Source organism: Oncorhynchus gorbuscha, linkage group LG23 (genome assembly GCF_021184085.1).
Source record: "Oncorhynchus gorbuscha isolate QuinsamMale2020 ecotype Even-year linkage group LG23, OgorEven_v1.0, whole genome shotgun sequence".
NCBI lineage: Eukaryota > Metazoa > Chordata > Actinopteri > Salmoniformes > Salmonidae > Oncorhynchus > Oncorhynchus gorbuscha.
In genome coordinates this window covers 16,247,277-16,274,405 of record NC_060195.1, presented here as the reverse complement: position 1 = coordinate 16,274,405, position 27,129 = coordinate 16,247,277, and the positions used below count along the sequence as shown (strand labels likewise).

At 43.5% G+C, this 27,129-nt stretch overlaps 1 protein-coding gene across 2 annotated transcripts; it reads right to left on the bottom strand.

The window, feature by feature from the left end:
* LOC124011041 (cysteine-rich and transmembrane domain-containing protein 1-like) lies at nucleotides 1–22,063 on the bottom strand. 2 transcript variants are annotated; one of them, XM_046323986.1, is made up of 4 exons: nucleotides 21,879–22,063; nucleotides 16,745–16,820; nucleotides 5,705–6,034; nucleotides 1–1,169 (listed from the first exon to the last, which is right to left on the bottom strand). In XM_046323986.1, exons 3-4 carry the CDS (start codon nucleotides 6,012–6,014, stop codon nucleotides 1,066–1,068), a joined length of 414 nt encoding a protein of 137 aa, XP_046179942.1. In that variant the 5' UTR covers nucleotides 6,015–6,034; nucleotides 16,745–16,820; nucleotides 21,879–22,063; the 3' UTR covers nucleotides 1–1,065. The 2 variants fall into 2 exon arrangements, with proteins under 2 accessions (XP_046179942.1, XP_046179941.1); XM_046323985.1 differs by lacking the exon at nucleotides 16,745–16,820 and having other exon boundaries at nucleotides 21,879–22,057.
* Between the last annotated feature and the right edge of the window lie 5,066 nt (nucleotides 22,064–27,129).

Sequence of the window (27,129 nt, the reverse complement as noted above, 5' to 3'; positions counted from 1 at the left end):
TTGACTGTTTTGGGAATAATTTATTCTTAATGCAAGATTCTCATGTAAGGCAAAGTCATCTACATAAACATTCACCATTTAAAAATGTTTCATGTTCTCTCCTTCAAGGAATGAGGGTATTAAAAAGAAAATAGCAATCAAATCATATTCATTCAGGATTAAAAAATTCAAACAGGGAAAAATGTTGCAAGCATAGGAACCAATATTACATGAAATTAAACATGACATTTTCATTGTCATGGTCTTTCAAAATGCATTCAATTTGTTGTCATAAGATTCATCCTAAGAAAAACAGGCAGCAGCTGTTTGCAAACATAACAGAGAGGACGGTTCAAACTTCAGCATCGTACAGTGGGGGGTTGACAGGGGGGTGGGGGACACTGTAGCTTACTGGCTTCCATTGGTCTAGGTAGCCATGACTGATATGGCGTAGATAGAGGGTCATTTGATATGGTGTTTTAGGATTTATGGTGTAGGGAATAAGGGATGGTTTGACTAGAGGTTTATTCGAGAGGAGGGATGGAGGGAGGCAGGAGAAGTACCTTGCAGAGGTTAAAGTGCCCAGGAGAGAGAGCGTGTAGGCATGTGTGTGTGTGTTTGTTCGTGCATGTGTGTCATCTACAGCAGAACGCCTGAGATCTGAGTGCATATTCTGTGTGTCGTCTTTGAGCAGGAGTTTGTGTTCCACAAGAAGCATTATCTACAGTACAGTGCCTGAGATTTAGAGAACATACACCGGCTACAGGGCAGAGCACAGCCCTGGGAGGGGCATAGGTCAGGTGTGGGAGCACAAAAAGATAGAGGTTATCATATAATGCTACCATGGGTCAGGAGGTACGGGGGTTGGGGCTGGACAGCAGGAGTGCAAAGGTTAAGGAGAGAGAGAAGGATTAAGGTGGTAAGGGCAGATGGAGGGATAGTGTGTTAGGTGAGACTGGGACAGTGGTTTAGACTCAGGGGTCAAAGGTTAGGTTAAGATGAAAGGGACTTTGCGTTAAGGGTTAGGAGGCCAAGGGTAAGGGTCAGAGCAGGTAAGGGTCAAAGGTAAATGTCAGGGGTCAGACGTTATGTGAGCATGTCCCACAAGCAGCAGCAGCAGAGAGCCGTCCAACAGGCAGTCAGACACGTGTCTCCTGAATCATCTCTCCTTCTCTCCTCCACCACGTACACTAGAGAGAGGAGAAAGAGAGGTAGACATTCACTTAAAGTTAAACCTTTACAACTGCCAGTAAAACAGGTTTTATTGTCACAAACACCGGAAAAGTGCAGTAAAATGTGTTATTTTACAGGGTCAGCCATATAGTATGATTAATAGACCTGCTCAAGGGTACAGACAGATTTTTCACCTTGTTGGCTTGGGAATTCAGACCAACGACCTTTAAGTTACTGGCCCAACTCTAACCGCTAGGCCACCCTTGGAATACACACGTGACAGACACGTCGGCCTAACAACCTACTCTTCTTGTTATCTTTGGTACATTTGCTGTTAGTCATGAATGTGTGCACACACACACACAAAACTTCTGAAGGCTGCCATCTTGAATGAGTGAGGTAAGCTATGTGTTACCTGAGTGACAAGGTACTGCCGCAGTAGAAAGGGACTGCTCTCTAGCAACAGTTGCCAGGCAGTAAGTTATGCTGCATTAATAACCAAGTGGGAAGGTAGTATTTACCAAGTACAACTAGAAAAAATCTATTTGAATGGCCCTCCAACTGGTAATTACTAGTGTGAAACTCATCTATCATCCTGAACTCCCACTTCTCCAACATGCTGACGTCATCTATTAAGGAAATTACCTTGATAAACAGCAGTTCTCGGCAGTTTAGTGCAACAAAAATGTATTTATAAAAAGCAATCTATTAATGTTTTTTTAACACTATAATTTGTTTACAAGTGTGATAGCTGTACTTTAGTTTATGGCTTAGGCAAATTGTTGGCCATTAGCCAATGAGTGTTTCTTAAGTTCAAAGCACATAAATGCATCCAACTCGTATTTACGACTTCACAACTAGTACATTTCCACCTCCCACTTGGTTTGAATGCAGCATTAACCTCCCATTGCCTGGTTTCTTAAAGGGGCAGTCCACTATTCACCGCTGAGAGGGTCTTATACAGATAAACAAACAAAGGGCAGTCTGGAATGTTCACTTCCTGCTTTAACTCCTTTAAAACAATGCCCCTTTATTCATGGTATGACCAGGACAAAATAGTTGATTCAAGCAGAAACTGATCTGGCTATCATGTGATTAGCTTCAACATAAAAAACCTTCCACTTTAAGAACACACACCAGGATACTGATATAAAAAGGACAATATAAAACAGCCTCGTTAATCTTTTACTTTCGACGCTGATAGTGTTCTATCAAAAGAAATTACCTTGATGTAGGGAAATTGACCTTTGAATAGCCTAATACTTGCCAATCTGAATACTTGCCAATCCTAATCCTTGCCAATCCTAGCAGAGGTAATGGAAACGTACTGAATGAAAATTTATTGTGTTAGAATTAGGGTTGCAAAAGGAGGGTGTATTACTGGAAACATTCAGATTTTACCAGCAAACTACCAGAATTTTGGTATCTTTCAAAGATGTTATGTAATCACAAGACATCTATCTAGTGATCCTTTTGGGTACTTATCTGTAATTATCTCTGGCCCTCTTTGAGGGTTTATCACACGTAAAATATATTAAATCATTAAATACGAGGATTTTAAAATAAATTGAATGACAAAAGCTGTAAAACATTGGTCCTTCTGTAGCTCAGTTGGTAGAGCATGGCACTTGTAACGCCAGGGTAGTGGGTTCGATCCCCGGGACCACCCATACGTAGAATGTATGCACACATGACTGTAAGTCGCTTTGGATAAAAGCGTCTGCTAAATGGCATATATTATTATTATATTATTACCCTACATTTAACCAACGTGGCTCAATTCGAGCTTATGTAGCAACATTTGAAATTGTGTTTTTCACGTGAAATAAATAGCTAGAAAATTGTATATCATACACTACAGTTGAGGAACATTGGGAAAGTAATTCTGTTTTGAAAGTTGATAAACTTGTAACCTCACTTTTGAGAAAATGGACCTTGAATGTTTTGGTACTACTACTGGAGAGCTCTTTGTCTACACCCATTCAGCATCGTTCACACCTTCTTAAGCTTTATCCCCGCCCAGCTCTTTAAGGATTTACATGTGAGGCCATGTACTAAACAACCAAAGATTTCAAGACTAAAGGCTGGTTTATACTAGGGGTGTGTTCGTAAATCCAATCTGGAGTGCCAACGTTTGCTCAGAGTGCGCTCCAGGCGTTCGTAACTCAGAGCGTTTTGCTCTCGGAGCATTCAGAATGCACACTGGACGCTCTGGCCAAGAGGTAGCGTTGATCTAAGTGTTCTAACCTAACAACAACAGTCAAGCACCCAAGCTAACGTTGGCTAGCTACTTCCAGACACAAATGAAGGAACAGCTCACTCTGCCCATTTTACTCGCCTTAGCAGAGCTGATTAGGCTGTTTTTATGTTATCCAGAGCATTGGTGACTGCAACTGTGCTGCTGGCAACAATTTAATCATGCTTTTTTACTGACACCAGCCATATTCAGCGGGTGTTAAGCGTTTGTAAATTCGTCAGTTTTTCTGCGCTCTGGAATCAGAGTACATAGCCAGAGCGAATTTACCAGCTACATCTATCGACAGTTGTCGCAGCGACATCGTTAACATTCTATTGAAATTGGTACTTGCATAGTGGAGTCTTTTGTTTAGACATGTAGCTAGCTATGAACCATAATCCCATCTCATGACATTACTACCCTGCATGAATCTGCAGGTAGCTAACTAACCAGGTTCAATGTTAGCTAGCTAGCTATAACTAGCAATGCAAATGGCTCTGAGACACAAATAATATTACTAGCTAGCGAGCCAACCAGGTAACTTTAGCTAAATATCTAGCAGTACGCTTTAACTGAAATGAAAACGACTTTGACCAAATTAGAAACGTGTAATATCTGAAAATGTATCTAGCTAGACTATCTTACCCATATACATGAATGGACGCTTCTCCCTCTCTGTCACGGTTGCCTTAGTTTGAAGATGTAATCAGGAGACAGGTGGTTTACACAACAGCCTTCTGTGCGTTCTCTTTTCGACTCCGTCTGCATATATCCTTCGCTATCCTTCTCTAATTCCACCGGGCATTCAACTGATTTCAAAACCCAGTCCTCCAGAAAGTGGAGACCAACATGTTTGCAGTTCTACTACATGATATCTTACAAAAAAAGCTGCGTTAGAAAGGATTAACTACACATATTGACCAACTCATGTTATAGACAGAAGCGTGCTACATGGCAGACCAATCCGAACTCATATCTTGGAATGTCCAGCCCAAACATTATCTCAGCCAATCATGGCTAGCTGGAAGGTCTTTTTCAGTGGCTAAACCAACTAGGCTCGTAATTTAACAATTGTAAACATATTTACAGATGACATACAAGTTTGTTATTAAGGCACATGAAAGTTCACATATTCCAGAAGTCATTTCTGCCCAAAATAAAAAAATATATTTTAAAAAAGAGTTTATATTTAAACGCCTGGTTTCCTGAAATGAGTCGCAAATATTAACTATCAACTTAGTGAATACCATATGTGTTAAGTATGAGGGTTTCAGCATGAAATATCCTTTATCTTTTTACACACCTATTGATTTCACGACGTCAGTATGTCATCAATGCTTTGTCGTCAAACTGGTGTATACAAATGTATAAAAACCTGTTTTTGCTTTGTCATTATGTGGTATTGTGTGTAGATTGAGGGGGAAAAAATTAAATATTTTTTAGAATAAGGCTTTAAAGTAACAAAATGTGGAAAAAGTCAAGGGGTCTGAATACTTTCCGAAGGCACTATATGAATACATCTTTTGAAAACGTATTCAAGTATAAATTACCAAATCGATGATAGATTGCCATAGATGTTCTGTTAATTACCTAAATTACTGAAGATTCTGGTAAATTACTGGTAGCTTTGCAGCCCTAGTCAGAACTGTCTGAACCACTGGTTCCCAGTGAATGTACTGGATTCACCAAGTCAAGGGCCTGAAGTAGCTCATCTGATTCACCTAGTCAAGGGCCTGAAGTAGCTCATCTGATTCACCTAGTCAAGGGTCTGAAGTAGCTCATCTGATTCACCTAGTCAAGGGCCTGAAGTAGCTCATCTGATTCACCAAGTCAAGGGCCTGAAGTACCTCATCTGATTCACCTAGTCAAGGGCCTGAAGTAGCTCATCTGATTCACCTAGTCAAGGGCCTGAAGTAGCTCATCTGATTCACCTAGTCAAGGGCCTGAAGTAGCTCATCTGATTCACCTAGTCAAGGGCCTGAAGTAGCTCATCTGATTCACCTAGTCAATGGCTTGATGATTAGTTGAATCAGGTGTGCTAGCTATAGAAAAGATCAAATACCTGGAACGGCTTGGGGTCCCCAAGGAGAGGTTTGAGAACCACTGGTATAAACAACATTGTTCCCAAAGCACATCCAGTCTCTTTGCATACCAAGTAGTCAAGGCAAACAATATCCTATCCTATCCTCTCCACCCCTCCCTTTCTCTCTCTCCTCTTCCTCCCCTCACCTTCTCGTGCTTATCTTCCTCCCCTCCCTTCCTCACCCCTCTTCTCCCCTCTCTTCAATTCCTCCCCTCCTTCCCCCTCTTTCTCACCTGTGTTTTTGGGTGCCTCTCCATACATGGGTCCTGGGGGTGGGCCTCCCTGCCATCCAAACTGGGGCTGTCCTGGGTACGCCCCCTGGTAGGGGCCTGCTTGTCCCTGGCCAGGGTAGGGTCCAGGAGGGCCCCCGGGGCCAGCAGGGTAGGCCGGGTAGGCCGGGTTTTGAGGAGGGAATCCACCAGGCTGCTCCATGTTGACGGGGTAGCCCTGGGGAGGGTATCCCTGCTGAGGATAGCCCTGCGCAGGGTAACTGGGGGCCGTGGGGCCTGGGCCCTGGTACGGTGGAGGCTGCTCAAAATTCATCTGCTAGACAACAGAGACACCTGGAGAAAGAGAGGGGAAAGGAGGAGGGGGAGAGCTAATTTGAATGTAACTGAACTGAGAGAGAATGAGGAAGGACCATTTATGAAAGTAAATGGGGAAAAAAGGAGAGAGATTGGAGGAGGAGAGGGACAAACAAAAGTATTGTTGCAGTTTCACAGCCCTGCAAAGTCAACACAGGACGGAGATAAGAGTCCCAGTAGTCAGTGGTTGTCATGGCCAGGAGTCCCTAGAAGTCCCATTAGCCAGTGGTTGTCATGGCACGGAGGCCTTAGGAGTCCCATTAGCCAGCGATTGGCCAGGAGTCCATAGTTAAAGACATTCTGAAAAGAGGCCCTTGGTGATTTAACTGTTGCCACGGCAACACACGTTTCTAGAACATAAAGGTTCCCCCCACAGTGAGCTATGAACTAGGTCAGGGGTGGTCAACCCTACTCCTGAACAGCTACAGGCAGTGCAGGCTTTTGTGCCAAAAGGTCTGGAGCAAAGCTCTCCAGTAGTAGAGGTTTAGTCCATGTCCAGGTTAATAACCTTAGTATCACTGGTGTATCACCGGTTTCCCTGTGTCAGTCATCTGCATGGCCAGGGGCCCTTGTCCCTCCAAGTTGTATTATTGGAATGTGACAAGGCAACGGTGGGCTTTAGGACCATACAAAGCCTGAGTGCATCGTGACTCACACCCCTGAACCTGAAATGGAGTGGCCTAGCCTCTCTGCTCTCTACCCAGCTAACAACACACACAACAACACACACACACACACACGCACACGCAAGTGCACGCGCACACGCGCACACGCACACGCACACGCACACGCACACACACACACACACACACACACACACACACACACACACACACACACACACACACACACACACACACACACACACACACACAGAGAGTAAGGAGACACTAAAACACAGTAAATAATACACACTGTAAAACAATGAAGTAGCTACTGGCTGTGACGACTAGCTGTGTGTGCGCGAGCGGACTCAATAAATAAAAAGTCTATTTAACAAGGTAGACGTGTAAAACATTCTGCTGGTTTAGATTGTCGGCCTAGAAGACCATAAAGCCCTACGCTGGGTCTGTTGAGTAGTGAAACACTGCCTCTCCCCCATCAGCTGGGAATGTCACAGCACAACAAACTGCAGGACAGAAAGGAAGTGGGCCAGTACTGTCCCTCCATCCCTCGCTGGGCTATTTTCACACACACAGTGTTTGCTGTAAATACCTAAAGCCGAGCTTGAGTCAGTCCCTCCCTCCCTCCCCCAGTCCCACTCACAACCTGGAGAACATCACCTGACCAGATCATCTATGGGTCATTTCTAGGTTTTCATGTGTAAAAACTTTCAGATGTAAAAAGTCTATCATACATGTCAGATTTCAATACTGGCTGGTTGTCTTCTCGAGAATGAGCCATTCATCATATGTTTTTTACGATATTCCTATCTCAAGAAAGTTTTCATTTAACAGAGGGTCTAACATTTCTCCTGTCCGTCTGCCTCTTCAGTCCAGGGTGCACTGCATGGCGCAGTGGCCAAGGTCAAACTCCACTCTGTGAGGCACATCAATCTGCAGGTTGAACATTGTGAGATTGTAGACTCATAAATGTTTTACAGCTAACTAGCTTCTTTACATGCTGACAGTCATCGGTATTATTGTGTGTAGTTACTACCTAACTAGCTTCTTTACATGCTGACAGTCTTCGGTATTATTGTGTGTAGTTACTAACCTAACTAGCTTCTTTACATGCTGACAGTCATCGGTATTATTGTGTGTAGTTACTACCTAACTAGCTTCTTTACATGCTGACAGTCATCGGTATTATTGTGTGTAGTTACTACCTAACTAGCTTCTTTACATGCTGACAGTCTTCGGTATTATTGTGTGTAGTTACTACCTAACTAGCTTCTTTACATGCTGACAGTCTTCGGTATTATTGTGTGTAGTTACTACCTAACTAGCTTCTTTACAGGCTGACAGTCTTCAGTATTATTGTGTGTAGTTACTAACCTAACTAGCTTCTTTACATGCTGACAGTCTTCGGTATTATTGTGTGTAGTTACTACCCAACAAGCCAGTGACAGAGGAAGCATTGGACCTCCTATTAGAGACAGGCCTTTTGTTAAGTAAATCAGGTGATAAATGAGGTTCTAGGGAGGCTGGAGTGGGTCAGATGATGTTGTGAGTAGTCCTAATATTCCTGTAATCTGTATGTTGTGAGTAGTCCTAATATTCCTGTAATCTGTATGTTGTGAGTAGTTCTAATATTCCTGTAATCTGTATGTTGTGAGTAGTCCAACTATTTCTCTAATCTGTGTGTTTTGAGTAGTCCTAATATTCCTGTAATCTCTGTGTTTTGAGTAGTCCTAATCTTCACCTGCTGAAAATATGAATAATCACCACACAATCTGTGTGTGTGCCTTGATGTGACCTGAAGGGTTATCAAACCCAACAGGTAGCCTAGTGGTTAGAGCGTTGGGCCAGTAACCAAAAAGTTTGCTAGATCTAAATCTGTCATTCTGCCCCTGAACAAGGCTGTTAACCCACTGTTGCTAGGCCGTCATTAACTGACTTAAATAAAGTTAAATAAAAACATCACCTGTACACACTGTTAACAGGTAGTCGAGTTGTGTGTGTAACAGAGGTTGACCACACGCACACACACACACACACACACACACACACACACACACACACACACACACACACACACACACACACACACACACACACACACACACACACACACACACACACACACACACACACACACACACACACACACACACACACAGTAGGATTGTCAGACAAAGGTATTCTACTGAATTCAAAAATCACTAAAACTACAGCTGATCTGGGAGCCTAGCTAACTCAGGAGACAGGTAACATCACTAAAACTACAGCTGATCTGGGAGCCTAGCTAACTCAGGAGACAGGTAACATCACTAAAACTACAGCTGATCTGGGAGCCTAGCTAACTCAGGAGACAGGTAACATCACTAAAACTACAGCTGAACTGTAGGTAGATGTATTGTATTATGTACCTGACTATTCCCCATGTGAGCTCATTAGCTAACACAACACACTCGCATATACATTACCACTCAAAAGTTTGGGGTCACTTAGAAATGTCAACAGTGAAGAGGCAATCCAGTGTGTGTTCTTAAACCAATCTGTTATTTTCATTGGCCAGTCTGAGATATGGCTTTTCTTTGCAACTCTGCCTAGAAGTCCAGCATCCCAGAGTCGCCTCTTCACTGTTGACGTTGAGACTGGTGTTTTGCTGGTACTATTTAATGAAGCTGCCAGTTGAGGACTTGTGAGGCGTCTGTTTCTCAAACTAGACACACTAATGTCCTCTTGCTCAGTTGTGCACCGGGGCCTCCCACTCCTCTTTCTATTCTGGTTAGAGCCAGTTTGCGCTGTTCTGTGAAGGGAGTAGTACACAGCCTTGTAGGAGATCTTCAATTTCTTGGCAATTTCTCGCATGGAATAGCCTTCATTTCTCAAAACAAAAATAGACTGACGTGTTTCAGAAGAAAGGTCTTTGGCCATTTTGTGCCTGTAATCGAACCCACAGATGCTGATGCTCCAGATACTCAACTAGTCTAAAGAAGGCCAGTTTTATTGCTTCTTTAATCAGTAAAACAGTTTTCAGCTTTGCTAACATAATTGCAAAAGGGTTTTATAATGATCAATTAGCCTTTTAAAATTATAAACTTGGATTAGCTAAAACAACGTGCCATTGGAACACAGGAGTGATGGTTGCTGATAATGGGCCTCTGTGCCCTTATGTAGATATTCCATAAAAAATCAGCCGTTTACAGCTACAATAGTCATTTACAACATTAACAATGTCTACACTGTATTTCTGATCAATTTGATGTTATTTTAATGGACAGAAAATGTTATTTTCTTTCAAAAACAAGGACATTTCTAAGTGACCCCAAACTTTTGAACAGTAGTGTAAACCCACAGAAACTGGCATCTAAAACAACACCACATGACCCCTCTAACCTCCTGCTCCCTGATCCATATTATAGTCATCAGGCAAAATGGACCTCACCTGTTCCTGACTCATTTTCCCCAGTGAAAAGCTAGAGTTTGCCTCTCTTATCTCTCCATTTAACCCACCCTTTACATAAATATAATTGAATGACTTGGTAGTGGTACAAACAGCTAGGTCTTCAGTTGCACAGTTTTAGGTTGAACCAAGTAAAAGTCACGGACGATTAGTAAAACTCAAACCAAGTTTATTCACTCAAAGGATCAAACAGCTGAACAGACAAAAAAATTGTTTCAACGGTATTGAAAACATTTCCAAATATCCCAAATACCCCAAATACCGAATACCATACAGTTTTATAGAGAGTGATCTCAGTATAAATCTGAAATCTGAAAAACAAAGACCCAACTGTGGGAGAGAGACTCCTGACTGTACAACTGAAGACCCTTTTTCAATATCGTTGAATCTATTTCTTGGAAGTTTTTCAACACATTTGAATATTCGTAGCTACTTAAGTAAATACCTGCAGTCAACTTGTACAATACATTAAGCAGATGACATTATGAAGATAACCCAGAACAGTTGAGCCAGTCATGTGTTTGTTTGTAAATAGCCCAACAGGATTAAGTGGGAGCAGGTGTGTTCAGCTGTGTGTTGACAGAAGTAACGTTTTCTATTGTAAGTCAGCAGGGTTTTTTTGCTTCAATATTTCGAGAATAAACTTAAAATGTAATTTCAAAAATAAAGTCAAAATTTGTAGAATGAAGTCAACATTTTTTAAATGAAGTCACAGGTATATTTGAAGGTTAAAGTATGGGGTAACTGCATGTCTCCCTGTGAAGTCACAGGTATATTTGAAGATTAAAGTATGGGGTAACTGCATGTCTCCCTGTGAAGTCACAGGTATATTTGAAGATTAAAGTATGGGGTAACTGCATGTCTCCCTGTGAAGTCACAGGTATATTTGAAGATTAAAGTATGGGGTAACTGCATGTCTCCCTGTGAAGTCACAGGTATATTTGAAGATTAAAGTATGGGGTAACTGCATGTCTCCCTGTGAAGTCACAGGTATATTTGAAGATTAAAGTATGGGGTAACTGCATGTCTCCCTGTGAAGTCACAGGTATATTTGAAGATTAAAGTATGGGGTAACTGCATGTCTCCCTGTGAAGTCACAGGTATATTTGAAGATTAAAGTATGGGGTAACTGCATGTCTCCCTGTGAAGTCACAGGTATATTTGAAGATTAAAGTATGGGGTAACTGCATGTCTCCCTGTGAAGTCACAGGTATATTTGAAGATTAACACAGGTATGGGGGGGTAACTGCATGTCTCCCTGTGAAGTCACAGGTACATTTGAAGATTAAAGTATGGGGTAACTGCATGTCTCCCTGTGAAGTCACAGGTATATTTGAAGATTAAAGTATGGGGTAACTGCATGTCTCCCTGTGAAGTCACAGGTATATTTGAAGATTAAAGTATGGGGTAACTGCATGTCTCCCTGTGAAGTCACAGGTATATTTGAAGATTAAAGTATGGGGTAACTGCATGTCTCCTGTCCCTTTCTGTCTGCTCCCCACCGTTGAAATGCCTGAGTTAGAAGACTGGTGAAACTATAGTTTACAATTGGCTTTAGTAAGAAGGAACTCCTTGCTGTTTTAGCACATAATAACCATATTCTTATAATTATTAGGACCTGGAAAAGGTTGTGCCACAGATTATTTTCAGAAGGAGAAACCATGGTTACATATGTAGGTGTGTGTATGCAGGTGTGTGTATGTATTCAGGTTGTGCAGGTGTGTGTGTGTGTATTCAGGTTGTGTGTGTGGGTGGTTAAAAGTTGCGGCAAAACCAGCAAATGGCCATTAATCTACTAACTCGTTCAAACAGGCGTCACTGTGCACTAATTCTTATCAGTCTAATAATCTACTAACTCATTCAAACATGCGTCACTGCTCACTCACGCTTATCAATCTAATAATCTACTAACTCATTCAAACAGGCATCACTGTGCACTAATGCTTATCAGTCTAATAATCTACTAACTCGTTCAAACAGGCGTCACTGTGCACTAATGCTTATCAATCTAATAATCTACTAACTCACACCAAGTTTCCCCCTGTCAATTTCAGACTATAGGCAAACACTAACGAGTTTATGAGCACAAACAAACAATGTCACTGTGTTTCAGACATAAGGAAGTGGATGGCGGAAAATGTTCTACTTTTAAACTCAGACAAAACAGAGATGCTTGTTCTAGGTCCCAAAAATCAAAGAGATCTTCTGTTGAATCTGACAATTAATCTTAATGGTTGTACAGTCGTCTCAAATAAAACTGTGAAGGACCTTGGCGTTACTCTGGACCCTGATCTCTCTTTTGACGAACATATCAAGACTGCTTCAAGGACAGCTTTTTTCCCATCTTCATAACATTGCAAACATCAGAAACTTTATGTCCAAAAATGATGCAGAAATATGTATGCTTTTGTTACTTCTAGGTTAGACAACTGCAATGCTCTACTTTCCGGCTACCCGGATAAAGCACTAAATAAACTTCAGTTAGGGCTAAACAAGGCTGCTAGAATCCTGACTTGAACTAAAAAATGTGATCACATTACTCTACACTGGCTTCCTGTTAAGGCTAGAGGTGATTTCAAGATTTTACTGCTAACCAACAAAGCATTACATGGGCTATGTTTCCGATATTGTTCCTAGAATTTCTAAGCAAACAGCTGAAGGCAGAGCTTTCTCCTATAGAGCTCCATTTTTGAAGAGTGGTCTGCCTATTCATATGAGAGACGCAGACTCGGTCTCGACCTTTCATCTCTTCAGTAGGTCCTATGATTGAGTGTAGTCTGGCCCAAACCCTATTACAGACTCAGCGTCACTGGCTTACTGGTGCTCTTCCATGCCGTCCCTAGGAGGGGTGCGCCACTTGAGTGGGTTGAGTCACTGACTTGATCTTCCTGTCCGGACTGGCGCCCCCCCCCTTGGGTTGTGACGTGGGAGAGATCTCTGTGGGCTATACTCTGTCTCAGGATAGTAAAGTTGGTGATTGAAGATATCCCTCTAGTGGTGTGGGGGATGTGCTTTGGCAAAGTGGGTGTGGTTATATCCTGCCTGGTTGGCCCTCTCCAGGGGTATCGCCGGACGGGGCCACAGTGTCTCTTGACCCCTCCTGTCTCAGCCTGCAGTATTTATGCTGCAATAGTTTGTGTCGGGGGCTAGGGTCAGTCTGTTATATCTGGAGTATTTCACCTGTCTTATCCGGTGTCCTGTGTGAATTTAAGTATGTACACGCTCTCGTTCACTCCCCCTCTCCCTCGATGACTCCTTGTTTTCCCCAGTCCAACTGGTCGTGCTGCTGCTCCAGTTTCAACTGTACTGCTTGCGCCTATGGAACCCTGACCTGTTCACAGGACGTGCTACCTGTCCCAGGCCTGCTGTTTTCAACTCTCTAGAAACAACAGGAGCGGTAGAGATACTCTGAATGATCGGCTATGAAAAGCCAACTGACATTTACTCCTGAGGTGCTGACTTGTGCACCCTTTACAACCACTGTGATTATTATTATTTGACCCTGCTGGTCATCTATGAACATTTGAACATCTTGGCCATGTTATGTTATAATATCCACCCGGCACAGCCAGAAGAGGACTGGCCACTCCTCATAGCCTGGTTCCTCTCCAAGTTAGGGTGGCAGGGTAGCCTAATGGTTAGAGTGTTTAGCAAGGAACCAAAAGGTTGCAAGTTCAAACCCCCGAGCTGACAAGGTACCAATCTGTCATTTTGCCCCTGAACAGGCAGTTAACCCACTGTTCCTAGGCCATCATTGAATATAAGAATTTGTTCTTAACTGACTTGCCTAGTTAAATAAAGGTAATACAAATAAAAAGGTTTCTTCCTAGGTTCTGGCCTTTCTAGGGAGTTTTTCCTATGCCTGCATTGCTTGGGGTTTTAGGCTGGCTTTCTGTGACATCAGCTGATGTAAGAAGGGCTTTATAAATACATTTGATTGATTGACTGAAAGAATGAGATGAGACCTGGGGTTGAGTCCCTGTCAGTCACTGAATGAGAAGAGATCCGGGGTTGAGTCCCTGTCAGCCACTGAATGAGAAGAGACCTGGGGTTGAGTCCCTGACAGCCACTGAATGAGAAGAGATCCGGGGTTGAGTCCCTGTCAGTCACTGAACGAGAAGAGACCTGGGGTTGAGTCCCTGTCAGTCACTGAACGAGAAGAGACCTGGGGTTGAGTCCCTGTCAGTCACTGAATGAGAAGAGATCCAGGGTTGAGTCCCTGTCAGTCACTGAATGAGAAGAGACCTGGGGTTGAGTCCCTGTCAGTCACTGAACGAGAAGAGACCTGGGGTTGAGTCCCTGTCAGTCACTGAATGAGAAGAGATCCGGGGTTGAGTCCCTGTCAGTCACTGAATGAGAAGAGACCTGGGGTTGAGTCCCTGTCAGTCACTGAACGAGAAGAGACCTGGGGTTGAGTCCCTGTCAGTCAATGAATGAGAAGAGATCCGGGGTTGAGTCCCTGTCAGTCACTGAATGAGAAGAGATCCGGGGTTGAGTCCCTGTCAGTCACTGAACGAGAAGAGACCTGGGGTTGAGTCCCTGTCAGTCACTGAATGAGAAGAGACCTGGGGTTGAGTCCCTGTCAGTCAATGAATGAGAAGAGACCTGGGGTTGAGTCCCTGTCAGTCACTGAACGAGAAGAGACTTGGGGTTGAGTCCCTGTCAGTCACTGAATGAGAAGAGACCTGGGGTTGAGTCCCTGTCAGTCACTGAAAGAGAAGAGACCTGGGGTTGAGTCCCTGTCAGCCACTGAACGAGAAGAGACCTGGGGTTGAGTCCCTGTCAGTCTGCCCTGTGAATTTGCTACAACATTCTGCTGAGTAGCCTAGGCAAAATTGGTGCATAATGGCAACTATTAATGACTTTACCCATGGTGCTTTACTAGGGGTAGTATTTCCCCCTTATGGCCTCCTAACAACTACAGGCTATGTGAGCACACTAAATAAATCAAATGAACGTGGGATCCTGGGGACCGGGGGCTGTGTGTGTATGTCCTATGTCAAGCTGATGTCCCATGTCACTGATCTGGGTTTAATCTGATCGTCACGGGTCTCAGGTATGTGTAATTTGAACTGACTTGTCCGGAATGGCCCATGCATTTCCGAACGTCACTGCTGCAGTAGAGAGAGAGAGAGAGAGAGAGAGAGAGAATAATTTATAGTGCTGCTGCTGCTCCTGCTTTGAAGAGGAGCGTAGGACGTGTAGCTTGCTGCTGGCCAATCACGAGTCATCAAGGCGGCAATAGGCTACAGACATAGAGCCTTGCTCCTTGTGTGGCAAGAGTTAGGAGTTATCTAATCAATGGAAGAAGGGTTTAAAATGATGGAATTAAAAGTTAAAGGAAAAGGATAGTCTACAATGCACAAGAGCCAACAGGGAGGCTGCTACTTAATATTCTGAATGGAGTTGTTGTTATTTCTAACTGTAGGATGTGAAAGCACATGCATTTCAGCCTCAATTAGCCTAGCTGGCTAACGTTAGCTAACTTAACTAGCTTCTCGTTCCGGTTTCATGCAGTCAAGACAGGTACTACATAATCATATTTGATGATAAATAACTTAGCTATGGCAGTTTTTAGTCTACTATAGCGTGAGTCGGCTTGGTGCCTCTCCCTCCCTCTTCCCTGCTCCTCATGTCACTCGCTCAGAGTACGATCTCTCCCATCGCCTGCTAGAGTGGCACACTCTATATTTTTAAAAATGTTTTCTGCATATCGGGTCCGGGTGGGAAAGCCCCAGGTCCATTTCAGATCGTGTCCAACTTTTTTGACCCATGAAGATCTCTATTACATAGGCTATAAATAAATAATCAATGATCTGACGTGACTTGGTTGGTAGCCTAGCATCATATCTCCTTGCTATCGCCTATGTCTTCAAGGATGGGAGGAATGAAGAATATATACGTTATCCCACAACAGGGCATCATCTCAGTTATGGTGCTAATTTAGGCAGCCGCTGGTGGACCTTATAGAGGCTAGTGGCTAGACCTGTTATTGCGGTAACAGACGGGGCTTTAGCCAAACCCCTGTCCCCCTGCCCCCGGCTATGCAAAGTACATGACAGGGGTTTAGAGGCAGCCCATGAAGCGATATTCTTCTCCACGTAATCCATAGCTTACATTCGCAAGATAATACACATAGGCCTATGAGGTTACTGCACCGTCACACACAGAGTTAAACTTTCATTCTGACATGTAGGCTGCTGGCCTCGCTGTTCTCTCTAAAATACTATACAAGGTGTTGGCATACGCAGGAGATTGAGGATAACATTTTACATTCAAAAGGGCACCATGACAGGGACTGATGACAGGGTCTCTTCACATTCTGACAATGCACCATGGCCAATAAAACGGTATTGATTTGGGGATACCGTGTGTGTATGTGCGCGCAGTGCAGTGACCCATGTGTGAACGAGTGCGATAGAGACACCCCCCTCTACCACACACACACACACACACACACACACACACACACACACACACACACACACACACACACACACACACACACACACACACACACACACACACACACACACACACACACACACACACACACACACACACACACACACACACACACACACACATATCTCTACCTATGTATGTAGCCACACTTACTTGGATGAAATACCTCATCCAGTCTGTGTGATTCCTCCTGAAAAGACCCCATCTGTGGCACAACCTCTTCCAGGTCCTAATAATTATAAGAATATGGTTATTATGTGCTAAAACAGCAAGGAGTTCCTTCTTACTAAAGCCAATTGTAAACTATAGTTTCACCAGTCTTCTAACTCAGGCATTTCTACGGTGGGGAGCAGACAGAAAGGGACAGGAGACATGCAGTTACCCCATACTTTAATCTTCAAATATACCTGTGACTTCACAGGGAGACATGCAGTTACCCCATACTTTAATCTTCAAATATACCTGTGACTTCACAGGGAGACATGCAGTTACCCCATACTTTAATCTTCAAATATACCTGTGACTTCACAGGGAGACATGCAGTTACCCCATACTTTAATCTTCAAATATACCTGTGACTTCACAGGGAGACATGCAGTTACCCCATACTTTAATCTTCAAATATACCTGTGACTTCACAGGGAGACATGCAGTTACCCCATACTTTAATCTTCAAATATACCTGTGACTTCACAGGGAGACATGCAGTTACCCCATACTTTAATCTTCAAATATACCTGTGACTTCACAGGGAGACATGCAGTTACCCCATACTTTAATCTTCAAATATACCTGTGACTTCACAGGGAGACATGCAGTTACCCCATACTTTAATCTTCAAATATACCTGTGACTTCACAGGGAGACATGCAGTTACCCCATACTGGTGGACCTTGTATTACAGTACATCTTTATTACACTGCCTTGTCTCAAAGGCTAAAAATGACAGGCGAGAGTCAGATAGTTTTAATAAGTGAAAATGGGTATCAGTGATCATGAGTTATGACCTCTGTAGAAAGCTCTTATAACAACTCTTCTAATCTTCAAATATACCTGTGACTTCACAGGGAGACATGCAGTTACCCCATACTTTAATCTTCAAATATACCTGTGACTTCATTTTAAAATGTTGACTTTATTCTTCAAATATTCCCTACAGTAGAATGATTTTTGTTCAAAATGTGTGGATAAGAACCAAAACACAATGACATTATATATGCAGTGCTGTTCTTTGTTTCTATTCAATAAATTAGGCCGACACACAGGGGCGTCATGCACTCCAAACATCTGAGGGGGCACAAAGTACATGAGGATGGCTGGTGGCAGAGGGGGTTATGCCCAGTCTGTAAATTGTAGAATTTTGAATTTTTCAAACACTTGAAACAGCCTTATCCTGTAATCTAGAGCCATAGTCATTATACTTAGTTATATGTAAGTTATATGTAAAAAAAAAATCAAATTAAAAAAGATATGTTTATTTTTCTGACTATCTAAACATATCTCTTGAGCTCTCAGTAATAATACTGTGGGGACGTCTAGTTTTCCTTCACAGAAAATAGTGCAACACATTTAGCAGAAAATAGCTTTGCTTTCATCAGATGACAACAGAAGTGCAACTCTATTTGGCTGGCAGACACACAAGTAAATGAGCTTACAATGAAAAAAGCCATGTCTTTTCTGCAAAAACGATGCATGGCCATCATATTTATGTTTATCACAGAAAGAATGTAGCTCGCTACATTTCCTAATGTTTTGTTTAAAGTTAATCTTACATTATACCAGAGAAAAGGAGGTTGGTTACGCAGAGAAAAGTACCAGAGAAAATAGGCTACAAATCAGTCGGAGCGCTGTCTGCTGACAGAATGCCAGTTCCTGAGCACAACATTAGTGTAACGGAAGAAGGTGAGGACCAATGCGCAGCGTTGTACGTGTTCATCTTTTTAATAAAGTAAACTGAACACTGAATAACAAAACAACAAAGAAACAACAGGAACAGTTATGTCTGGTGTAGACACACAAAGACTGAAAACAACCACCCACAAAACACAATCGAAAACAGGCTACCTAAATATGGTTCTCAATCAGGGAAAACGATTGACAGCTGCCTCTGATTGAGGACCATACCAGGCCAAACATAGAAATAGAAAATTATAGAAAAACTAACATAGACAACCCACCCAGCTCATGCCCTGACCATACTAAAACAAAAGACAAAACAAAGGAACTAAGGTCAGAACATGACAATTAGTCTGATGCCAAGCTAAACTTACAATAAGAAGCATTTTACATCTGTGTTTACAAAACACAGCAACATATTTCTTACGTGTTTAATCTTTTTTTCCTGCATTAATGAGACCCCTGAGTTTAACTTGCTAGTTAATCTAAGTAAGTGGCTGAACTAATCTGAATTAATATGGTGACTTGATATTGTGTTAGCTTTCTGCCATGTTGGCAAAGTCAAAGCTCTTTAGATGAGTTATTTGTACAGCTGCCACCATCTTGATTTCCTTGCATTTTTTTCTCCCCTCATCTCCGAGCAGAGCACAGGCCCGTTGCTCTAGTGACTACACACAGACAGTGTATAGCCTACACATGCTGCTCCTGTCCTCATGCTGCTCCTGTCCTCATGCTGTTCTTCCTTCAGACAAGCATGCATCAAAACTTTGTTCATTTGCACAATGTCTCTCGTTCACATTCGCTTGTAAATGTCCAAACTCACCAAAAATGATATTCAGTAGCTCCTACCTATACATGTAAACTCAGCAAAAAAAGAAACTTAATCTCACTGTCAACTGCGTTTAGTTTCAGCAAATTTAACATGTGGAAATATTTGTATGAACATAAGATTCAACAACAGACATAAACTGAACAAGTTCCACAGACATGTGATTAACAGAAGTTGAATAACGTGTCCCTGAACAAAGGGGGGTCAAAATCAAAAGTAGCAGTCAGTGTCTGGTGTGGCCACCAGCTGCATTAAGTACTGCAGTGCATCTCCTCCTGCACTAGATTTGCCAGTTCTTGCTGTGAAATTTTACCCCACTCTTCCACCAAGGCACATGCAAGTTCCCAGACATTTCTGGGGGGAATGGCCCTAGCCCTCACCCTCCGATTCAACAGGTCTCAGACGTGCTCAATGGAATTGAGATCCGGGCTCTTCACTGGCCACGGCAGAACACTGACATTCCTGTCTTGCGGGAAATCACGCACAGAACGAGCAGTATGGCTGGTGGCATTGTCATGCTGGAGGGTCCTGTCAGGATGAGCCTGCAGGAAAGGTACTACATGAGGGAGGATATCTTCCCTGTAACGCACAGCGTTGAGATTGCCTGCAATGACAACAACCTCAGTCCGATGATGCTGTGACACACCGCCCCAGACCATGACGAACCTTACACCTCCAAATCGATCCCGCTCCAGAGTACAGGCCTCGGTTTAACGCTCATTCCTTCGACGATAAACGCAAATTCGACCATCACCCCTGGTGAGACAAAACCGCATCTCGTGAGTGAAGATCACTCTTTGCCAGTCCTGTATGGTCCAGCAATGGTGGGTTTGTGCTCATAGGCAACATTGTTGCCGGTTATTTCTGGTGAGGACCTGCCTTACAGTAGGCCTACAGGCCCTCAGTCCAGCCTCTCTCAGCCTATTGCGGACAGTCTGAGCACTGATGGAGGGATTGTGCATTGCTGGTGTAACTCAGGCAGTTGTTGTTGCCATCCTGTACATGTCCCGCAGGTGTGATGTTCGGATGTACCGATCCTGTGCAGTTGTTGTTACACGTGGTCTGTCACTGCGAGGATGATCAGCTGTCCGTCCTGTCTCCCTATAGCACTGTCTTAGGCGTCTCAAAGTACAAACATTGCAATTTATTGCTCTTGCCACATCTGCAGTCCTCATGCCTCCTTGCAGCATGCCTAAGGCACGTTCATGCAGATGAGCTGGGACCCCGGGCATCTTTCTTTTGGTGTTTTTCAGAGTCAGTAGAAAGGCCTCTTTAGTGTCCTAAGTTTTCATAACTTTGACCTTAATTGCCTACCGTCTGCAAGCTGTTAGTGTCTTAAAAACCGTTCCACTGGTGCATGTTCATTAACTGTGTATGGTTCATTGAACAAGCATGAGAAACAGTGTTTAAACCCTTTACAATGAAGATCTGTGAAGTTATTTGGATTTTTACGAATTATCTTTGAAAGACAGGGTACTGAAAAAGGGCCGTTTCCTTTTTTGCTGTTTTTATAACTTTATGAGCAAGATTGCCTGTCTTTGCAATTTGTTTATTTTTGTTTGTGCTCATTAGCATACGTAGTTAGCAGCCTCCGTTGAAATGCGCTATTACTTGTGCTTATTTTATTAGCATTCTGGTAGACACCCAATGCGATTTCTTTCCTCTTTTAGCACCCCCTTGTGTACTAAACCGGTAATAGCATATATCTTGGTATGACAGAAGGACAGTATGACGACATACTGGATACAGCCCAACCCTAATGTATGGTTCGAGGATTACACTGTGAGTGTATGGTTACAGTATATGGTGAGAGAATGGAACATACTTCTCTAACACAATAAGATCCCATTCCTAAATGAGTAAATGTCCAGGGTTATAATAGTGAACTACGTTTAGTAGAACCACAGCCGGCTGGGGCATAGATCACACTCATCAAGAGATGACTGTTGAAATGGAAAGAACTTGGATGATATTTCAACATTGTGCGGTTGATAGTCTAAAATACGCTCTCAATTAGGTTAATTTTTCCTGCCACGTCCTTTATAGGTTCAATTTATAAGGCTTTGCTGTGTCATAGTCTATTATCAGGCGTCTCTACAGTGTTGTTGCATTGATGACATATTAATGGAACAAAACACTTTACTCGCATCTTCGGCTTTAAAAACAACTAACTGCTTGGTACCATTTTTTTCTACAGCGTCGTATATAGATATACCTATTGTTGATTTGCTATGATAGCTTAACATTTTTAAAGTGGCCTAAATAAAAAGAAGTCATTGTATCACGAATTCTATCATAGCTAATGATCTGTCCGACACGACTTTCTCCCTTTCACATTCAATAGTGGCAATTTATATCAAAAAGTATTGTTGGACACAATGCTTCCGGAGAAACAGACCACTGCGTGCTCGCTACAACAAGACAATGATGGAATACTACAACACCTGCACAGGGCCACAGCCCAAGAACAACGATGTCGGGTTGCAATTGTCCAACAGTCCGCAACTTCGAGTTAGGCAATGTTCACAGACATATGGTGCTCAATAAAATAATATCACCTACCTTAAGAGAAATGATATCCCTTATCAACAGACAGTCAAGCTCCTCTTAAAAAAAACTATTCGGCGTGATCTATATTGCTAATTTCTTGTCCTTTTTTTTACCGCACTGAACGACCACCTCGTCTTAAAACTCAGTGCGTATCTCTCCGTTGTGTGGGAACCGTGACGTCATCCCGATGGTGGTGCGAGGGGTTTGCGTAGGGAAAGCACATTTCACTGGTTGACTGTGGTGAATTGTCGTTGTTTCACGGACCAATCAGGGCGAAGAGCGGTGAGAGTCAAGTGAATGGGACTCATGGAAAGTGGTGACCACTGATCATCTGACTTGCTTGGTCATTCATTATACATCACAGAAAGATGTGACGAAATACACAGAAATAAGACAGTGAATGTGTCTTATAAATTGAGCAAGCCAAACTTATCCTTATCTAGCTTCTTTGATTGATTCATATTTATATATTTGTAACTGTATAAACATTTCAATTGAACTAATACAGAGTCAACAAAACTTATAAAACTCTACAACAAAAAAACAGACGTGAAATTGTGTTTATACAGCATAAATAGACTGAAGATAAAACTAGTGCTTTTTAGGCTACCACGTCATAGGTCCTGACATGGCCCCTCACACACATAATACTGTATCCATTAATGACATGATTTCATGATTGTGTGAATGGGTTTGATATAATGAACAACAGAGTAGCATTATTCCCTGGTGTGGGACACAGAACATTTCCATGACAGATGCAACTCCTTCTTTCCACCAGCAGAGGTCAGTCTTCACTCACTTACTCTCCTCAGCTCCTGTAGCAGTATTTTCTCTAGTGTCTAGCCTCTAGCCCCTAGCACAATCTCTACTCTAGCTCCATAAAGCCTAGCATTATATTTACTCTAGTTCCTAGCCCCTACCACTATCTCTACTCTAGCACCTAACCCCCAGCACTATCTCTACTCTAGCTCCTATCCCCCAGCACAATATCTACTCTAGCCCCTAACCGTTTGCACTATCTCTACTCTAGCCCCTAGCACTGTCTACTCTAGCCCCTAGCACTGTCTACACTAGCTACTAACACCCAACACTATCTTTACACTAGCTCCTAACCCCCAGCACTATCTCTACTCTAGCCCCTAGCACTGTCTACACTAGCTACTAACACCCAACACTATCTCTACACTAGCTCCTAACCCCCAGCACTATCTCTACTCTAGCTCCTAACCCCAAGCAATATCTCTACTCTAGCTCCTAACCCCTAGCACTATGTCTACTCTAGCTCCTACACTATTTCTACACTAGCTCCTAGTCCCTATCCCTATCTCTACTCTAGCTCCTAGCCCCTAGCACTATCTCTACTCTAGCTCCTAGCTCATATCCCTATCTCTACTCTAGCCCCTAGCCCCTAGCACTATCTCTACTCTAGGTTCTATCCCTATCTCTACTCCAGCTCCTATCCCTGTCTCTACTCTAGCTCCTATCCCTATCTCTACTCTAGCTCCTATCCCTATCTCAAATCTAGCTCCTATCCCTGTCTCTACTCTAGCTCCTATCCCTGTCTCTACTCTAGCTCATATCCCTATCTCTACTCTAGGTCCTAGCTCATATCCCTATCTCTACTCTAGCTCCTATCCCTATCTCTACTCTAGCTCCTATCCCTATCTCTACTCTAGCTTCTATCCCTATCTCTACTCCAGCTCCTATCCCTGTCTCTACTCTAGCTCCTATCCCTGTCTCTACTCTAGCTCCTATCCCTGTCTCTACTCTAGCTCCTATCCCTGTCTTTACTCTAGCTCCTATCCCTATCTCTACTCTAGGTCCTATCCCTATCTCTACTCTAGGTCCTATCCCTATCTCTACTCTAGCTCCTATCCCTGTCTCTACTCTAGGTCCTATCCCTATTTCTACTCTAGCTCCTATCCCTATCTCTACTCTAGCTCCTATCCCTATCTCTACTCTAGCTCCTAGCACTATCTCTACTCTAGGTCCTATCCCTATCTCTACTCTAGGTCCTATCCCTATCTCTACTCTAGGTCCTATCCCTATCTCTACTCTAGCTCCTATCCCTGTCTCTACTCTAGGTCCTATCCCTATTTCTACTCTAGCTCCTATCCCTATCTCTACTCTAGCTCCTATCCCTATCTCTACTCTAGCTCCTAGCACTATCTCTACTCTAGGTCCTATCCCTATCTCTACTCTAGGTCCTATCCCTATCTCTACTCTAGCTCCTATCCCTATCTCTACTCTAGCTCCTATCCCTATCTCTACTCTAGCTCCTATCCCTATCTCTACTCTAGCTCCTAGCACTATCTCTACTCTAGCCCCTAGCACTGTCTACACTAGCTCCTAACCCCCAGCACTATCTCTACACTAGCTCCTAACCCCCAGCACTATGTCTACTCTAGCTCCTAACCCCCAACACTATCTCTACACTAGCTCATAACCCCCAGCACTATCTCTACTCTAGCTCCTAACCCCAAGCAATATCTCTACTCTAGCTCCTAACCCCTAGCACTATGTCTACTCTAGCTCCTACACTATCTCTACACTAGCTCCTAGCACTATCTCTACACTAGCTCCTAGCCCCTATCCCTATCTCTACTCTAGCTCCTAGCCCCTAGCACTATCTCTACTCTAGCTCCTAGCTCATATCCCTATCTCTACTCTAGCCCCTAGCTCCTATCCCTATCTCTACTCTTGCTCCTAGCCCCTAGCACTATCTCTACTCTAGGTCCTAGCTCCTATCCCTATCTCTACTCTAGCTCCTATCCCCTAGCACTATCTCTACTCTAGGTCCTAGCTCCTATCCCTATCTCTACTCTTGCTCCTAGCCCCTAGCACTATCTCTACTCTAGGTCCTAGCTCCTATCCCTATCTATACTCTAGCTCCTATCCCCTAGCACTATCTCTACTCTAGGTTCTATCCCTATCTATACTCCAGCTCCTATCCCTGTCTCTAATCTAGCTCCTATCCCTATCTCTACTCTAGCTCCTATCCCTGTCTCTACTCTAGCTCCTATCCCTGTCTCTACTCTGCTCCTATCCCTGTCTCTACTCTAGCTCATATCCCTATCTCTACTCTAGGTCCTAGCTCATATCCCTATCTCTACTCTAGCTCCTATCCCCATCTCTACTCTAACTTCTATCCCTATCTCTACTCCAGCTCCTATCCCTGTCTCTACTCTAGCTCCTAGCCCCTAGCACTATCTCTACTCTAGGTCCTAGCTCCTATCCCTATCTCTACTCTAACTCCTATCCCTGTTTCTACTCTAGCTCCTATCCCTATCTCTACTCTAGCTCCTATCCCCGTCTCTACTCTAGCTCCTATCCCTGTCTCTACTCTAGCTCCTATCCCTGTCTCTACTCTAGCTCCTATCCCTATCTCTACTCTAGGTCCTATCCCTATCTCTACTCTAGCTCCTATCCCTATTTCTACTCTAGGTCCTATCCCTATCTCTACTCTAGCTCCTATCCCTATCTCTACTCTAGCTCCTAACCCCCAGCACTATCTCTACACTAGCTCCTAACCCCCAGCACTATGTCTACTCTAGCTCCTAACCCCCAACACTATCTCTACACTAGCTCATAACCCCCAGCACTATCTCTACTCTAGCTCCTAACCCCAAGCAATATCTCTACTCTAGCTCCTAACCCCTAGCACTATGTCTACTCTAGCTCCTACACTATCTCTACACTAGCTCCTAGCACTATCTCTACACTAGCTCCTAGCCCCTATCCCTATCTCTACTCTAGGTCCTAGCTCCTATCCCTATCTCTACTCTAGCTCCTAGCCCCTAGCACTATCTCTACTCTAGGTCCTAGCTCCTATCCCTATCTATACTCTAGCTCCTAGCCCCGAGCACTATCTCTACTCTAGGTCCTAGCTCCTATCCCTATCTCTACTCTAGCTCCTAGCCCCTAGCACTATCTCTACTCTAGGTCCTAGCTCCTATCCCTATCTATACTCTAGCTCCTATCCCCTAGCACTATCTCTACTCTAGGTCCTAGCTCCTATACCTATATCTACTCTAGCTCCTAGCCCCTAGCACTATCTCTACTCTAGGTCCTAGCTCCTATCCCTGTCTCTACTCTAGCTCCTATCCCTATCTCTACTCTAGCTCCTATCCCTATCTCTACTCTAGCTTCTATCCCTATCTCTACTCCAGCTCCTATCCCTGTCTCTACTCTAGCTCCTATCCCTATCTCTACTCTAGCTCCTATCCCTGTCTCTACTGTAGGTCCTATCCCTATCTCTACTCTAGCTCCTATCCCTGTCTCTACTCTAGCTCCTATCCCTGTCTGTACTGTAGCTCCTATCCCTGTCTCTACTGTAGGTCCTATCCCTATGTCTACTCTAGCTCCTATCCCTATCTCTACTCTAGGTCCTAGCTCCTATCCCTATCTCTACTCTAGGTCCTAGCTCCTATCCCTATCTCTACTCTAGGTCCTATACCTGTCTCTAGTCTAGCTCCTATCTCTACTCTAGCTCCTATCCCTGTCTCTACTCTAGCTCCTATCCCTATCTCTACTCTAACTCCTATCCCTATCTCTACTCCAGCTCCTATCCCTCTACTCTAGCTCCTATCTCTATCTCTACTCTAGCTCCTATCCCTATCTCTACTCTGGCTCCTATCCCTATCTCTACTCTAGGCCCTAGCTCCTATCCCTATCTCTACTCTGGCTCCTATCCCTATCGCTACTCTAGGCACTAGCTCCTATCCCTATATCTACTCTAGGCCCTAGCTCCTATCCCTATCTCTACTCTAGCTCCTATCCCTATCTCTACTCTAGCTCCTATCCCTATCTCTACTCTAGCTCCTATCCCTATCTCTACTCTAGGTCCTAGCTCCTATCCCTATCTCTACTCTAGCTCCTATCCCTATCTCTACTCTAGCTCCTATCCCTATCTCTACTCTAGGCCCTGGCTCCTATCCCTATCTCTACTCTAGCTCCTATCCCTATCTCTACTCTAGCTCCTATCCCTATCTCTACTCTCGCTCCTATCCCTTCTCTAGCTCCTATCCCTATCTCTACTCTAGGTCCTAGCTCCTATCCCTATCTCTACTCTAGCTCCTATCACTATCTCTACTCTAGCTCCTATCCCTATCTCTACTCTAGCTCCTATCCCTATCTCTACTCTAGCTCCTATCTCTATCTCTACTCTAGCTCCTATCCCTATCTCTACTCTAGCTCCTATCACTATCTCTACTCTAGCTCCTATCCCTATCTCTACTCTAGGTCCTGGCTCCTATCCCTA

Bases quoted from the DNA above. Each gene is read 5' to 3' on its own strand.
- LOC124011041 (XM_046323986.1), bottom strand. From the start codon at position 6,014: ATGAATTTTGAGCAGCCTCCACCGTACCAGGGCCCAGGCCCCACGGCC. The intron at 1,170-5,704 runs GTGAGAAAGAGG...TCCTCTCTCTAG, and splicing joins AGAGGCACCCAAAAACACAG to TGTACGTGGTGGAGGAGAGA.